This window comes from Andrena cerasifolii, chromosome 3, assembly GCF_050908995.1.
Source record: "Andrena cerasifolii isolate SP2316 chromosome 3, iyAndCera1_principal, whole genome shotgun sequence".
Classification (NCBI taxonomy): Eukaryota; Metazoa; Arthropoda; class Insecta; order Hymenoptera; family Andrenidae; genus Andrena; species Andrena cerasifolii.
The window spans coordinates 3811598-3828866 of NC_135120.1; the positions used below are offsets into that span (position 1 = coordinate 3811598).

Consider the following 17269-nt stretch of genomic DNA (forward strand, 5'->3'; position numbering starts at 1 on the left):
CGCACTCGCTTACTAGCGAGTCTCGATCATGTGCCACAGAGTGGGACAATACTGTAAACATAAGTTTACAACATCTATGGAAGTCAGTGTATCTTGAGCCAGTAATCAAGCAAGTCGAATGAATAAAACATGCCACCATGCAAACATTTATCTAACGATTTAGAGTTACGCATAATTGCATTATTAAAAGAAGGCAATACTTTGCAAAAAGTAGCTGAAATTTTGAATTGTAGCTGAAGTGCAGTAAGTAAAATAAAAGGAAAATTTAACGAGACAGGCAGTGTGGTGAATCGCAAAAGAATCTCAACGTCAAGAATAGGTGACAGACAATTAAGACGGATTGTAAAGAAAATGAGAAGAGTCACATCTCACGAAATTAATGAAAAGTGGGCACAGAATATATCCCATCGAACTCTATGAAATAGATTACATGAAATGGGGTATTCTTTCTACAAAGCAAAGACAAAACCATTTCTCACCAAGGAACACAAAGAGAAACGTTTAGAATGGTGTAAGAAGTATACACATTGGACTACAGAAGATTAGAGTAAAGTTGTTTCCAACGATGAATCGCATGTATGCATCGGAGGAGGAGATGATGCAGGACACTGCGTGTGGAGAACACCAACTGAAAAATTTAGTGAAGATTGTTTGAATTTTAAAATAAAAAATCCAAAGTCGTATATGGTCTGGAGCTGTATGAGAGCTTGACGAGTTGGACAAATACGCATTTTGTTTAAAAATGTGAACTCTGAAATATATATTCATATATTAGAACACTTTTTAATACCAAGTTTAGATCAGTGGTTCGAGGATTCGGACGATTTTTATTTCTAACATGACAATGCAAGTTCTCATCAAAGCAAAATAGTTCAAAACTACCTTCAACAAAAAGGCTTTAGAACCATAAAATGGCCAGCAAATAGCCCAGACTTAAATCCAATTGAAAATTTGTGGGAACTCTGGAAACAATTTATACGTGACAAAAAACCAAAAATTAAAAATAACCTTTTGTAAGCCATTAAGCTGTCATGGAAACAAATTTTGCCATCACAGTGTGGAAACTTGATTAGGGTAAATGTGCCTTATTTCGGCCCCTACCCAATAGTCAGCCTTTTCGGAAATAAATTGCTTCAAAATAAGAAATTAGGAATGAAATCTTTTATATTTAAACGAAACAATGATCAGTGTACTCTCTCCTTCGAATGTGGGAAGTTTCATGCCTTTAGCGGTAAAAATATGAACTGCAGAAAGCTTTATTGTGTTGGCGATTGGATGGATGGCGACTGGCAAGTAAATTTGAATTAATTTAGTACTATAGGTGAGACTTGGAAATAGTGTATACCAACACCAATACGAAGTTTTTTTATGTTCGAATTTTGAATACGCGATTAATAATATTCGAATGAACTTTTCGTGAAATTATAATTGCATTTAAACTTAGATTAGTAAGTATTTTTGAAGTGGCTGACTATTGGCATTCAAAATATAAAGAAAACCAATAGTCAGCCACCCCGGCTGGCTACAGTATATTGTTAAGAAATCGCCAATTTGAACCGTATTTACCAAACAAATAAAGCTCACTTCCCTGAATCATCCGTTTTTATTGTTTCCCGCCAAAATTAATGTAAAACCAGTGGTCGGTCGTCTAAACCACAAAACGAACACAAAACGACTGCCGACTAGACGATTGGTTTAGTAGTTGGTCGTTACAATTTAAATAATTAGGATTTTCAGAAAAAAGAAAATTTTAAATTTTTAGTACACACATCATGAATTTTGAACTACTTAACATTCTGACGATTAATAATAACTATACTTTAAGGTGGCAGATACATATATAACCTGATAGAAGAACCTGGCTGACTACTGGCATATGAAAGGCTGGAGTTAGGATTTTACTGGCTGACTATTGGTAAAAAGGACATTTCTGGGTATTTTAGATATTTTAAATAAAAATTGTTATACTATTAAAAATATCATCCACACATTTGAAAAATAGATACTTGAAAGAATTTAACTGTCAATAACGCATTTAAAAAATAGTATATTACTAATAACAACGTGTAACATGAATTTCCGCTTTCCCTTAAATGGCAGACTACTGGCACAGTTACCCTATATCGATGCCAAAACGTATATAAGTTGTGATACGTGCTAGTGGCAATGTCACAAAACACTAAGAAATATAAATATTAAATAAATTATTGTTAATTTCTTCGCAAATTCATAATGTTCCAATTTTTTTCCAGAACATTGGTGCGTTCCATACTTATTTTCAAGCCACATTTTGTTTCTTCCATATTTTTTATTATATAATAAACGAAGTTCCTAATTATTTTTCGTACTTTTACTTTAAAACACACCAATTTAACATTACCATGCATTTCATATGTGTACCGTTGCATATTATATATTAGTTTCGTATTTTTGCGTTTGGTTCCAAACTTATTGCCAGGGGTTGTACGTCAAAATTTTACAGTCCCTTTTATTTAATAACTTTTTACTCAATAGATTCCTAATCTCAAAATTGTTATTTTTGTGTTTCCCAGAGGAAAAGTTTACCCGAATATTGACTACACGAAACACAAAAAATAAAAGGGATAATACTCTCACTTATATATTAAAAATTAAAAATAAGTACGCAGAGAATGGTCATTTCTAAGATTTTTAATTATTACGCTTAAGACTCAAATCATAAAAGAAGTTACATTCAAAGCAATAAATTCTATTCGAAACGAAAGTTAAACGTCGATGTAAATTCAATAGAAGTTTAAAACCTAACCTTAATTTAACAAAAATATGAATTTCATTTATCTACCTACCAATAATAATCGGTATATAGTGAAGATATAGAATTAATGAAAGTATACTATTTAATTATCTACTTACTAAACTAAGTGCAGCCCTAGTAGAAAATATTTTTCTGCCTTTGATAGCACGGACTGTCGCTGTTGCAACCACAGACGACATTTTGACTTTAATGTCATACTCATATACACTAGGCGTCAAAACGCTTCCCTTCGGAAATTTGGCAACGTTGCATGTCACTAGGCATAACTCAGCTAGGGATGGAGTGCAAAATCACTAACAGTGATTTATCACAGTGATCGTGATTTTCTTAACTTGAGTGAATTGTTTACTGTGATCGTAATTCTCGATCTTGATTGAATTATTTTTTATAAAATACTTCAATATAGCTTGTGTTGCAGTCAATGCGTGTTAATTCAGCGAATATATACTTAGTATACACATTCATAAATAGTCAATGTGTGCACGCACTGATGAATGGCTAAAGTATTCACATATACATTATACTTTTTAACTAAAGTGAAGATATATTCGTTAATTTAAATAGATCAAGAACGATTACATTGGTTCTAAATATACAACTGAGATTCTATAAGCACAGTGAGGCCTTGAGAATGTTTTAAGAGAAATTAGAAATTGGGGTTATGTGGCGCGTGCAAAGAGCAGTTATGCTTTCCACCAATCAAATCACGAAAATCGCGAATCACTGTTCTGCCTGCACCAATCAGATCACGAAAATCACGGATCACTGTGAAAAATCACCGTGATTGGGAATGAACGTGATCGGATCACTCGTGATTCACAAATCATGGTTCTAGCCAACACTAAATTCAGCGGTTCTAGTGACATGCAACGTTGCCAAATTTCCGAAGGGAAGCCGATTCTGGCGCCTAGTATACATATCAGAAAGTAATAGCGAATTCGGTAACTCGCACTGACTCTGCACTGGTGCCAGAAAATGACTTGGATTGGTTGTTTCTGATAGAAAGGAAGATAGCTCTATAAGAATCAACCAATCCAAGCCATTTTTTGGCACCAGTACAGAGTTAGTGCGAGTTGTGACCCTCTAGGGAGTGAGCGGAACAACGTGTATCATCGCTGAATGGTTGCCGTGATGTTGGAGCAAAAGCGGAAGTAGACAGAAAAAGAAACTGTAAAAAAGAAAGAGACAGCAATACTAACGGAAACAGAGAGAAATACTGATAGAAAGAGATAGATACGTTTATTTCCGGTTTTGCTCCAAGATGGCTGCGGTTATACCGATCATTCCCTAGAGGATCACTAATTGTAAGTGCAAGGTACCGAATTCGCTATAAGTTTACGCTAACTTAAGGAAAGAACTACGCGAAAAATAATGACTGGTTAATTTGTAGCTGAAATTCTATAAATACGTATGTTTACGCAATTTTTTATGGCAAATACAATTATGTAAAAATTAATTTAGAATATCCTTTTTCATAATTTAAAAAGAAATTTGAGAAAAATCAATTTCATATTCTCACCCTACCCATCCCTACATGTTACGTGATGTTATTAGTGATATCATGAAATTTACTTAGTACATAACGTACTCTTTTGCCACATGAACTAGCTATATTTTTCTATTCGGTCATTTCAAGGTCATGATGTCATACCAAGGTCCCCGAAATTACGTGGATGCTGATTACAACGTCGCACTATAAAAAATAGATGTTAATACGCAAAAAAAATGTCGATGATCCAGGATAAACAGAGCCCATTCAAGGCTTGTAATGACCTTCAAAATGACCTTGGATGGCTTTTTTCATCACTACCAGATGTACTTACATATGTACATCCTCAAACCATATAAACGGCTCTTAATGTTAGTCATTTTTTATTACTTCCAGCGGAAATAATTTAAGTGTTAATTATAAGTGGAACCCTGCATATTAAGCGTACCAAGGAATTTTTCTCTCATGAGTGTTCTAATATTTTCATTCTGGAGTTTTTATGGTAGTACAATCAAGGTTGCCACCTTATCACCATATAAATCCCGGAGTGCCACACATTTCAACCCGGAGATTCGAATATAAACCCGGAGATGGAAAAGGCAAAAAAAGTTTTGTTCCCGAATATCCGGAAAATAGATGTGCAATTATTTTAAGCTCAAACAATTCAGAATTTACAAGTGTATGTTTTTTTAATTAATAACTTTTATTGTATATAAAATTGGTACCATTCTATAATACCACAATTTCTTATTATCTCATTTTTGTCTACAACCCGAGATTTTTCCAGTAAAACCGAAGCCGGGAGATCTGCTTCAAAACCCGGAGTCTCCGGGCCAAAACCGGAGAGGTGGCAACTCCGAGTACAATGCGCGAAAACTATAATACATCCTTTCAATGATTTTTAAATGGAAACAAATTAAAACTCTTGGAAAATTGATACAAAAACAGGATAAAAACGAATGTTCCCAGATTAATGTAAAGTATTAGACAAGTATAAACATGCAAAAAAATAATAGGAACTGTTCAGGGTTTATAACAAGTAATGGTCACTGCTTTCAGGGGTGAATCTACATCTCTGGATTGATGGAAATTTACTAAAAAGATTTACCGCAAAATTGCTTATAACATTGAAAATTGATGTTAATTTTTTTTTTAATTTGCTATTAATTTACTTTACTTTTATTCCACATTTTCAATTTATTTTTTTGGTGAGATATCACCCCATTTAAAGGTTGCATCATGATTTTGATTCGACTGGTTATAACTTAATATTTTTTATGAAAATATTTGTAAAGAATAACATTCTCAAAGGATTTAAAGTGTAAATTTACATAAGTAAATACATAAGACTTCATTCTATGAGGTGTACTTTGGGGTGAATATTTTAGAAAATTGTTTAAATTGCATATTCAAAAAGTTTAATTGGAACATTTTTATTATTCCGTTTTTTTCCTCTTACAGCAATGTATGTTTATGGTATACAAATCATTGACTTCTAAGACAATGATTCTGAAAAGGTGAAAGAAGCTTGACAGCTGTTAACTCTGAAAAGCATCATTAACAGGTTCATCATCATTGTCATCATCCTCTCCTTCACTTTCAAATGTATTGTCCGGAATATCATATAATCTTATCATTGGCTTATTTGGATCTTTCATAATCAGATATTTGCCATCTTTCTGCTTCATGCAAATATCAATAATACACCGCAAAATACCCCAAGCATTGTCCATGTTAAGATTGATTTGCGTTGCAAATTCATTTGGTTTATATTGTTGAGTACCAAGAATAACATGTTTACTGGAATCTCTAACCATTGCCCTTGATACATATCCAAACTTCAACTGATCCGAACCCGCTAATAATGCTTGGACAGTCCATTTGGCCAATTTGCACGCATTGTTCCGTAGCTCGTTTGCCAATACTGCACCACGTTGTGTATCTAATTTTTGTCTCCATTCAACACCATGGGCTAACTTTGAATCCCATTCATTTAATGCTTTAACCGTTAAAAATTGAGTTTCGTTATTAGGTCCTTGCATCACAGCATCATGTTCGCATCTTGCAACAAGAACAATTCCATTGTTTAAATCCAGTTTTCTGTACCGATATGCAACACTAGCAACATCGCCTTCTTCTTCCTCTGAAATAAATGGATTTCCTTCGTCGAATTTATATCTGGGTTCGTTGGACTTCAGTACTTGCTGAGAAAAATTGTGATTGATAAATGTTGCCTCTAGGGCTAAGTTTCTAGGAGAATTTAAAGAGTTCCCATCATCTTGAGGAGGCTCAGCACTCGTTTCATTTACAGTTAGCAAATCAAATTCAGTATTATCTCTTTTATCAAGAAACAGTTTATCACCAATTTTTTCAATTACGATATCCCAAGAATAATTGCTACGCGTGCAACACATTATGGTTGCCAAAATTGCATCTGTAGCATAAACATTTCCCTCCGTCTTTGAAAGCTTACGAATTATGGGATCATCAGTGGTAGTAACTGTGTGGAAGATTCTATCAATTCTTTGTAATGGTTTTTCGCTCTTGACATTTACTCTATCGTAAGTTTTATCGTAATATTCAAGGGAACCACAACATAAAATATCGTCTCCATCTTTTACACCAGGTAAAGATAGCTTCGCTAACCGTGGGAAATCCATTTCTTCAATAGTTACCCAGTCTGGTCTTACGGTAACAGATGCATCACGGATTTTTATTGGTGGCTGGTTCTTATGGTTCCGTAAACCTTGCTGTCTGCCCCAGCGTTTTGTTTGGCCTTTACGTTCTCTTTCGCGAAGTTTTAGTTTACCAAGCTGCTGTATTTGGCTCAATGCACCACGTTGACCTCCTCGGCCACGTAAATTCCGCTGATTATGGCGGAAACGACCACCGCGTTGATAAGGTGGTTTCTGGACACGGGTCGTATCAACCAAGTGGAAAGTTGTTTCATCCTCATCATGATAGTACGCATATTGACTGCCTGAACCAAACTGCGACGTATATTTGTCTACAAGTATAAAAAAATTTGATTATTGCAGAATTAAACCATTCCTGCTGTATGATTAAATATAAAAAAAACTGCCTTTTCATTAATAGTTTTGGTTACATTAGTAACATAAAATATATCTGCAGCAAGAATATTATTACAAAAAAATGTATTATGAACGGAACACTCAGAAGCATTTTATACTAAAATAAATAATTACTTGGATACAATAATTACTAATGGATACACCTATGGTGGACATCAGATATATTGGCCGATCTGAACGATTTCGCGAACAGAGATCGTAAGGAAATCGGCCCTCTCCGAGAATGTTATGGGCCCTCCAGACGCTGATACATGTTGCAGTGAAACGTTGATACATGCATCATAATACAGGTTTCATGAAACTTGCATCCTGCTCACGCACTTAGCTGGCGAGCAAGATACCAGTTCCGCTTCTGATGCTGAAGCACGGAAACCGATCTACAGACGTAGCAACATGTATCATGAAACCTGTATCATGATGCATGACCCTTTAAGAAAAGGAGCGCCGAGGTATGCAGACGACATGGTGGGAGGTACCTCTCACTCGCTTTAATCGGCTAATATATCTGACCACCACCATAATTTTATTGATGTATGTATGCTGGTACATAATCAGTTTACTATAATTAGAGCCATTGTTTAAGTATGGCTCACTAATAACACATTAATACCTCTTGCACTATTTATATCCGCCTTGCAAATAACATTGGTATAAATAACAATTCAAATATTCTTTGTAAATATGTTTAAGAATCAGTACCTAATTTACAAATTTAAGGTACATATGTACCTGATACATCATACTGCATGTACATTAGGGTGTGTCAATTTTGTCAGTTTCAATCTTAAAAACGACTAGTGGAAAAACGGTACACAATTTCAGATATAAAATTAACCACTACCTTTAAATTTTGTGTAATACATTATTTACCTAGTTGGGATTTCATTTGAAATTATAAAAAAATACGAAACTTACTAAAATTATTTAAAAAAATTTGAATAATCGAGCTTATAAACCGCAACAAAAGCAAACAAGATATCTCACTTCTTTGGTGGACTTTGTTAAATAGCATTAAATTTAGTACATAGATGCCATATGGCTAGATCTGTAGGAAAAGTTACATATATTTTTATTTTGTAATAAATACCCATTTCCATACACTTTCATGTGAATGTAATAAATACTAATTTCCACATATTTTTATTCTCATTGTCATGCTTTTATGTAAGCAAAACTCATTTTAAGCAGTATATGAGTATGTACGTTGTAGTTAAATCTTACTTAATTTTCACTTTTTTCAACTGTAATTTCAAGTAGCTAAGCCTCACTCAAATCAATTTCTGAAGATAGTTTAGGATTCAGGAACAGCAAACAGCATTACTTTGTCACTAATGATTTTAAAATTTTCAAAATTTTTAAATTTACCCATAAAATTAACAATCCTAATGTACATGGTCATTATATTTTAGTCTTAAACTTATGACCCATAAAATATTAATTTATATAAACACGAAACTCCGTAAGATAATTTTCGGCTGTACTACAGTATGACTTAACCACTGGAATGAACCGAAATTTTGAGGGGTTGGGCGGGAGAGGTGTAGAGAACCTCTAATATAAAATTTTAGGTGCAGGTATTTGTTAGTTTCTGAGATATTAATAAAAAACTTTCGGCATGATACATTGAAATCTACCTATACAGACGTTACTAACCCAACCATCTTCTCGTCGCCGTCGCTGTTTCACAACCGACGATACAATATACGATATCGGCCTCGAAATGTATGTACATATAGGGATACGGTAACAAAAACTGGACGCGTCCGGTCTTCACCAAGCCAAGTGCAATTGTTGTTGAGGCCTTTGCCCTTTTGTCACGTACTTAGTTTCAATATTTATTACAATGGCTTCATCATCAAGTTACGACATTGCCCTTATTCCGAAACAACGCATTCCACTTTCCAACTTCTCCTGGGTATTAGTATTGGTTGGGGCTAGGTGAGGGGCGGTGGGCGCGTGCCCACTTGCGGGCGCGTAAAGCATGGTACTGGAATCGATGTGAGTTTGGGAATACTAAAAATGAGACTGCAGTTACAAGCATCGCGCGATGAGGTGAATATCGTACATTGTATCGATGACTGTGAAACAGTGGACGGTGAGGAGATGACTTTATTAGTAACGTTTGTATAGGCAGAATTCAATGTATTATGCCGAAAGTTTTTTATTAATATCTCAGAAACTAACAACTACCCACAGCTAATATTTTATATTAGAGGTTCTCTCCCCCTCCCGCCCAATCCCTCAAAATTTTGGTTCATTCCGGTGGTTGGGTCATACCGTAGTATATCCTAATTTTCACATAAACTTAATTTTCATAAACGATCTAAAGTACTGTATTACAAATTAATGAATAGAAGTAATAACACAGTTCCATAAAATTTTACCTTTTTTCGGACTTGTAACATTCAATAGCTGTTTCTTATAGGTTTTCGTCTCCTGAAAATGAATCCGCAAACCGTTTGCCGCCATCACCCTCAGTTTTTGAGAAATTCGATTTTGAAAAAAAAAACTGCAAATTTTCAACTTTGAACATCTTTTGTGTCGAAACGGTAATACTTATTCGGTTGCTCGTCGCGTCAAATTATTCTATGAACCCTCTCGAATACAATGCTATAAGTTATTATTGGATTATGATCACTTAAATATGTTTAAACAACGATGAAAGGGAAAAGGACACCCGAAATGCACCCATTTTTGAAGATATCTTTCAATTTATTTCCAAAACTAAGGGTCTAGGAGGAAATCTGACCATATCATGCGATGCAGCAGACATTTTTCCATCGGAAAGCATCAACAGAAGTGGTAAGTCACGTTTTGTTTTCAATACAGAAGCGAAATAGGTTGGCAAAACGTGTGCTGTCGACAGTGGTAGTCATGTGCGTTAAGCGATTGGGTTACGCTAACCCAGACCTAACCCAGACCACTGTCGGCACCGCGCGTTTTACCAAACTATTTCGCTTCTGTGTTGAAAACAAAACGTGACTTACTATTTCTGTTTATGCTTATAGAATAATTTGCACAAGCAACCGAATAAGTATTACCGTTTCGACACAAAAGATGTTCAAAGTTGAAAATTTGCAGTTTTTTTTTTCAAAATCGAATTTATCAAAAACTGAGGGTGATGGCGACAAACGGTTTGCGGATTCGTTTTCAAGGCCCGAAAACACATAAGAAACGGCTATTGAATGTTACAAGCCCAGATGGCTGTCGAACTGTGTAATTTTGACCCTTTGCGGTTGTAATTATTTCCGCCATTTTGTTCCAGCCAGACCACAGAAATTTAGATACTATTGGTCAGCATCATGTAGTTTGCATTCCTTTCATTATTTCAGCATCTAATTTAAGTCTTGTATTAATGTATAAAAAAACAGAACATTGCCGAACAGGCGTGCGGTCCAGACTTTCTCTTGCAACTTTCATGAAGCTAACATGCCTTTCTCCTTCCACCTGGCACTATGTGCACACAATATATTACACAAGCTTTACGTTGTCCTTGTGAACGCAAAATAATTATGTTCACATTTCAATAGTTACCCACTTTTTAATGTAATAGTAATATTGTCAATCACTTCCAACAAGTTTTTATTCAGCGTGATTAGTGCTTTATCGTTTACTGTTTCAACTGGATGCACATAGTTTATGTAAAATGTAAGCAATTATTATGGAAGCTTAAAACCTCTTGAAAAATGTTTTCTTTCTCACTTTAGCAATTTCCACAGAAAACAAAGTATGGAAGTATACCAATTGGCTAGATCTACACCATTCATATTTTAATTATAAATTTACTATCGTACTCCCCTTTAAGATCTGTCTGTTTTCATTTTGTACTATTATATTGCATATTTATCCCGATTTTAACCCTTCATGGTCACACGGGGTGCATTATACCCCAAGAATAATTTTCGAGTTAAAATGTCGTGTCTTTATGACTTCCAAATAGGATTTATCGCAAGAAAAAAAATTAAAAAATTGCTTTTTTCCCACAAACGTGGAAAATCGCTCATTTTCAACTACAAATTTTATCATATCAAAATTTATATTTCTAGAAAAAGACTATTAGACCATGATGGTATAAGTATTACAAACGTACAATTATCATGGAAAAGTTAAGATTCAAAAATACGAAAATGGTAACTCAAAAAATGACGCTGGGGTACAGTGAACCCTGTGTGACCAACTTGTGATTATAAGAAGGTATGACCACGAAGGGTTAATGTACTTTACATATTTAGCATCGATACAACTTAAACGTAATTAGGACATAACACATGGTGCTGGCTACTATTATAATAACTCTTGTCAAGTTATAGAACCTGTATAGATCGCGCAAAGAAGCTTCCACAAAATATATATAATCTTAATATTACAAGAAACACTTTTAGAAACACTAGTCTCAACGTAGGAGTGGCTAGAACAAAATCTGATGTCGAGCCAGACTTGATGTACAACCACAGTGTTAACTGTTACTATAATTCCTCCTTATTTACATTGATTAATAGAAGTACAAATATATAATTTATGATATGCACAGGTTAATCACACAAAGCATAATTAATTTTTAATGTTGCAGTATATGTTGGTTAAAAGACTTTTAATTATGAAGTAATTCCTATACTGCTAAAAATTTGTAATGAACTGAATTTACAAAAAATTAGAAATGAATAAAATAAATTTATTATATTTGCAGTAAATAACTGAAGATGTAATCGCCAATAAGAAAATTGAAATCTTTGTAATGGTTATACTTACTTGGGAATTTTTTATCTTGAAAAGCCGGCGTGGTCCAGTCAGATATCTACGATAAAAGTTAATTACACATGTGTATAGGAAAATATTTGCAAAATGAAAGTATAGAAAAAAGTTGATGATAAACCTTGCCCAATCTGTCGCCTTTCGAAAATGGTTGATACGGTATATCCTTGAATTGATCAGGTAACTCACAGGGACCCCATCCGTCGGGATTATGTTGAATTGCAGGTGCTTGGAAATGAGCTGCCTCTTCTTCCTTGTGAACAGGATCGTCCAAAATTACTACGTCGTCCGTCATTCTGTAAAATCCTGCGACATTAGAGACGTGGGACACGATGACACGACTCGTTTGCCGGAAAGACCGGCAACGCCATTACGATAAAACGTAAAGACTTATTCATATTGATTTAACTACTGTGGCGTCTCGTTCTAGTAGTTCCTAAAATTTTTACCCCTAGATCATATTGTTGCCAACTGTTGTGTGGCCGTCTGGGGGTGTTGCGTGTTGTATTGTCGTGATGTGAACTGTTGCATTGCCGTAATGTGAACATAGCTCAGCAATAGCTTTTGATATGGAGGGAAATATAAACTAAAGAAAAAGCGAAGAACTACACGAAGTTGTTGGTTTTTCTTGTAATTTTTATTTATCATTAATGAAAGTATGTAAACGTTCGTTGTAAAAACAAATTGTAATTATTTATGTTAACAACCGAAATTGAAGATCTATTCATTCAAATGCGAGAGTTGACTCTGTAAGGACGTGTTAACGAAATTGTACAAAATATATTAATTTATTCAATCTGGAATATAAAGTTTCTTTTAAATTCTCCAAATTCGCGAGTCTGAAACCAGAGTGCATTCATCGAGCAGAATGCTTCGGCATTCCATGGGCCTCGATCCCATTCCCTAGAATTGGACGCCGTTTCCTGAATAACCACTGTTGCGAGTTGCGATTCTCGCTCTAGCGGCGTTCAACACAAACTTTAGAAGCGCGAAGTTCGAAACGGATCATACGAGTGTAATAGGAAAGAGAAACAAAGCGAAGTTCGCACAAGCCCGAGGGGTTTGAAAATAGTTAGAGATTCTTTTAATGAGAAAACTTCAAGATTATAAATTAATCAATACCCGCTTGGAAACGGGTGTTTGAATAAATGAACTGCACTTTGATCCCTTCTCCTAGATGTAATTCCAAAGCAATGTTGTTAAACGCTTGATTCTAAAAATCAATAACTGTGAAGGAAATAGATTCACCAATGAGAATTTAGTTAGTAAATATTTTATTGGCTCTTAGATTTTAAGGACATCTTGTAAAGAACAAAAGATGTAAAAGCGTTTGCGTTTGAAAGGGCACTTGAACCCCGAGAGCGAAAGTGAACGGACGTGCAATTATAAATCCAGCGAAATTCTTATTTGTATTGTTTAAATTCGTTGAGTTCATTAAATTTATTAGTTGTTTGTGTTCAAATCGTTTCCTTACATTATTATTTTTATCTCTAAAAATCCGCGTCCAGGGAGCAGAACGCCTTAGCGTTCCACGGGCATCGTCCCGCACTCGAATTCCCCAGGAGAAGCCAGCATTTCCCCAACGGCCACGCAAGAGGGGTGTGTTCTAATTCACGCATTGAGTCATGACCTACAGACGGCCATGATTGAGTCCATTCGGTCTGCATCGTTGAGTTCGTGTATGAAAATTAATGGATCTATCTGGTTGGCTTATTAATTAATAGTTCAATTAATAAGCTACGAATAAGCCACATTATAATCTGGCTAAAAAACAGTTCCGAAATGCTCAGTTTACCATGATGCGTATCTAAGTATATTTATTAATCTTTATTAATCATGAAAAGTTACTATTTTAGTAATATAGATATTTAATGATATTTAATTTGAATGTTAAGGTTTAATAACATAGATATTTTAATTTGATCTACTTGTTAAATAAAATATTAGTTTTTCTAATATTTATTTATGTTTCGAAAAATTGATATTACCAAATGTATACATAATCAATTATTATATCCTATAGAAATATTAACATTTTAATTAAATAAACAAATGAACTGTATAAAAATAAACTGTATACAAATGGAAATAATATCGGCAGGAGGTGTTCTAAATTATACTCCATCAGTTTCTTCCCTGATAACCAGATTTGGCAGCAGGATCTGCCGGCAGCTGCGGTGCAGCCTACGTCCGCCTTCAGCTACGGTTCTACCGGCAGATTCTGCGCTCTCATGCCAGAGCCAGACCCTGCTACCAATCGGATGTCAGAGTGGAGACAGATGGTTATCAGGGTTTGTTTTCAGCGCTAACACAATACGGAATATGGTAATTCTACACAAAAAAGAAGTCGCAAATATAGAAAATTTTCTGATATCGCACCTAATAGGTACCACTGGTTACGGAACGTACTGTATATGGATTTGTAAATTCAAACACTGAAAATTCCTCTTCGAATTTATATGTACTACTTATATTATTATATTATTTTGTAACAATTACCAATCCTGAATAATATTAAGGAATAAATACTTTTGGAAATAAGAAAAATTAATTAATAATAAACTGCCGAATCTGCTTGCTCGTTATGTAAATGTAGGGATACACCTACAGCAATAATGGTACATTTGCGTTGGTGCGTAGGGTCGTCCATGTGACGTCACGCGGAGGGAATTGTTTAGTAATTCTGGCCCTCAGATGGCGCTGTTGGCTGTGTCAAGCAGACGGCAGAATCTGCTGCGGATCTGTTGCCGATCTGACATCAGGCACTGACATCAGGCACTGCACCTCAGAACGCAGCTAAATGCGGACACAGACTACGGTTCTGACGTGCAGACTCTGCGCTCTCATGCCAGACCCTGCTACCAATCTGATGTCAGACTGCAGACAGATGGTTATCTGGGATCGCCGTAGGAACGCGAAATAACGACACCCTAAACCTAGATTCTGTTCTGGAACGTAGTAGAGACTACACGTTTATTTTGAACTCCGTTACATTTCGTTTTATCATCTATATTGTTTAGCTGTTGCTGAACGAGTGTTTAACGCCTTAGCTATGATTAAATATACGACGCGTACAAGTATTATTAATAACAATATAATAACCTAACGCATCATAATAAACATAAGATGAACACAATTATAATGCCTTTCTACTTGCATTTATCGAATTTAAACTCTTTGGCTATTTAACAAAGAGGAGATATAGGGTGCGTTCCACTTGCACCAAAATCGCCTACTGCGCACGTTATTTCCATGGAAAAGTGAAACGCACCCATAATAAGAGGCGTCACTCCGGGCGGAACATTTGAAGTCCTTACTTGACCTTGGCATTTAAATTGGTTGTCTTTTCGAGCGGAATATTCAAATCGACTAAATGTACCTTACCGCAATTTGCTGATTATTACCGAAGTTTACCGTGGTTTACCGATCATTGACGAATGGGCATTTAAATTGGTTGTCTAGTGATTTCCCTAGTTTATGTCTGTCCTTGTCGAGTGACGCCTCTTAATATGGCTGTGTTCCGAATCACGCATACTGCGCATAGACTGCAGAGAAAACCGTTCCATTTCAGTCTATGCGCGCATTGGTGTCGTTGGTGGCACATAGGATTCCCTAGAATTCTCCCACTTCTAGCGCACGAAGCGTGCAGTTTATGCGCGCATGCGTATTTGTCTCTTTACGCCACTTTACGCACGCTTTGAAAAACGTGCACCAAATTATGTGGTCCTCTCCTCAAAGTGACAGAAAATGTAACCTACATATATGCTAGATGACAATAAATGTTTATTAGATATTTCATTTTTTACGCTACATTTGTCAACTTTTTATAACTTAACATCCTTCCAAAATATTATTGTTACGCCGCAAAACTTTATGAAATCGGGTATAAGATCAATGTCTGCATTTCTAATGATGTAAGAGTTCTGCTATCGTAAAAATACATTTTTATTATTTATTTGTGCATCAATCGACAAAAAACTTATTAGACGTAATATTTAACCTCCCCTTTACACATAAAACAAACAAGAAATATTTTGATAAAAATTTAACGTAATAATAGTCTATTTAATATCTAGTATAAAATGTCTATTTCTGCTCAGCGGAAATGTTCGCATTTCTGCTCACGATCGTGATCCATTCTCTGCTTACATATCCACGTGCTATAATTATATTTTGGATAACATAAATAAACAAAATTATTTATAGGTTTCAATGCTAATTATTCACCATTCAGAGCTACATCAGCCAGTAAAAAAAATCAAATGAACCAAAATTTTTAGAAATCTGGTGATGACATTGTATAATATTGATAATTTATCAGTAATCTTAATAAAGTAAGTCATCTCAATAGTTTATAAATTGTTTTAATTGTTATTATGGCGTAATTTATTAAAATATTTAAAAATACATGATTTTTAGTCGTATTATATTAATTTTGCGATAAAATCAGTATTATAGTAAACTAAATCTAACAAGAAACAGTTTTATCGTAACATTATGTACAATATGTGTAAAAATCATGCCTTTTCAATTATTCAAATTAATTAATAAATTATAAAAAATTAAAACAATTTATAAATTAAAATAAAAGTCTTTAACCGTTGGTACCGAATACACTTCAATGCGTTCGCTGTTTGTTGCTCCTACATTCTTATCTGACATAAGCTTTCTACGTTTCAGTCAAACTGAAAATAACGCCTGATACTTTTCTTCTCTGCACCATTCTCGTTCTCTAGCTTCAGTCACTTTAAAAAGATGCAGTATTTTGATGTCTGTACAATTCTCTATAAATGTCTAAGTGCATTCATGGGTATTGTGTTGTGCTGTGGAGCTATTTGTATTAATATTTTTCTGCTGCAGTGCTAGATTGTGATTCAATAACTTTGCATAATTGATTGCATCTGCAGAAAGTGGTGCAAGTCCACATGCAGTAAAGCCATGTGATAAAATATTTGCCAGGTTAAGAGATTGCCAAGCAGTTTGTAGAATTGGTACAGTTTTATTTTGCTACAGCTATCCACCCATTTTCCATTCTCTAATCTGTGACAGCTTTTTTCCAAGCTTCGTTCAGTAGACGAAATAAAGCAACATCCATTGGCTGGGTTATATGGGTCGAATTGGGATACAACGAAATAAGTTCTA

The 17269-nt window shown here is 34.8% G+C and overlaps 2 protein-coding genes and 1 long non-coding RNA gene across 4 annotated transcripts in view; 1 reads left to right on the forward strand and 2 right to left on the reverse strand.

Annotated features, from left to right (window-relative positions):
- Positions 1 to 3046, reverse strand: part of Magr (Iron-sulfur cluster assembly 1 homolog MagR) — a 72807-nt gene extending 69761 nt beyond the window's left edge. Inside the window, exon 1 of the mRNA XM_076808679.1 lies at positions 2893 to 3046. Coding sequence (XP_076664794.1) covers positions 2893 to 2973 — 81 coding nt within the window. The 5' untranslated portion in view covers positions 2974 to 3046. The remainder of the gene's footprint in view (positions 1 to 2892) is intronic.
- A 950-nt stretch (positions 3047 to 3996) lies between these two features.
- Positions 3997 to 6483, forward strand: LOC143367112 (uncharacterized). 2 transcript variants are annotated; one of them, XR_013084975.1, is made up of 2 exons: positions 3997 to 4098; positions 4431 to 6483. It is a non-coding gene; the product is annotated as an uncharacterized LOC143367112 (long non-coding RNA). The 2 variants fall into 2 exon arrangements; XR_013084976.1 differs by having other exon boundaries at positions 4082 to 4202.
- Positions 5701 to 12515, reverse strand: Eif3d1 (eukaryotic translation initiation factor 3 subunit d1). The gene is made up of 3 exons (XM_076808584.1): positions 12249 to 12515; positions 12125 to 12170; positions 5701 to 7290 (listed from the first exon to the last, which is right to left on the reverse strand). Exons 1-3 carry the CDS (start codon positions 12420 to 12422, stop codon positions 5822 to 5824), a joined length of 1689 nt encoding a protein of 562 aa, XP_076664699.1. The 5' UTR covers positions 12423 to 12515; the 3' UTR covers positions 5701 to 5821.
- Positions 12516 to 17269: the final 4754 nt, after the last annotated feature.

Bases quoted from the DNA above. Each gene is read 5' to 3' on its own strand.
- Eif3d1 (XM_076808584.1), bottom strand. From the start codon at position 12,422: ATGACGGACGACGTAGTAATTTTGGACGATCCTGTTCACAAGGAAGAA. The intron at 12,171-12,248 runs GTTTATCATCAA...CTTTTATCGTAG, and splicing joins AAGGCGACAGATTGGGCAAG to ATATCTGACTGGACCACGCC. The intron at 7,291-12,124 runs GTAAGTATAACC...TTATACTTGTAG, and splicing joins TCAAGATAAAAAATTCCCAA to ACAAATATACGTCGCAGTTT.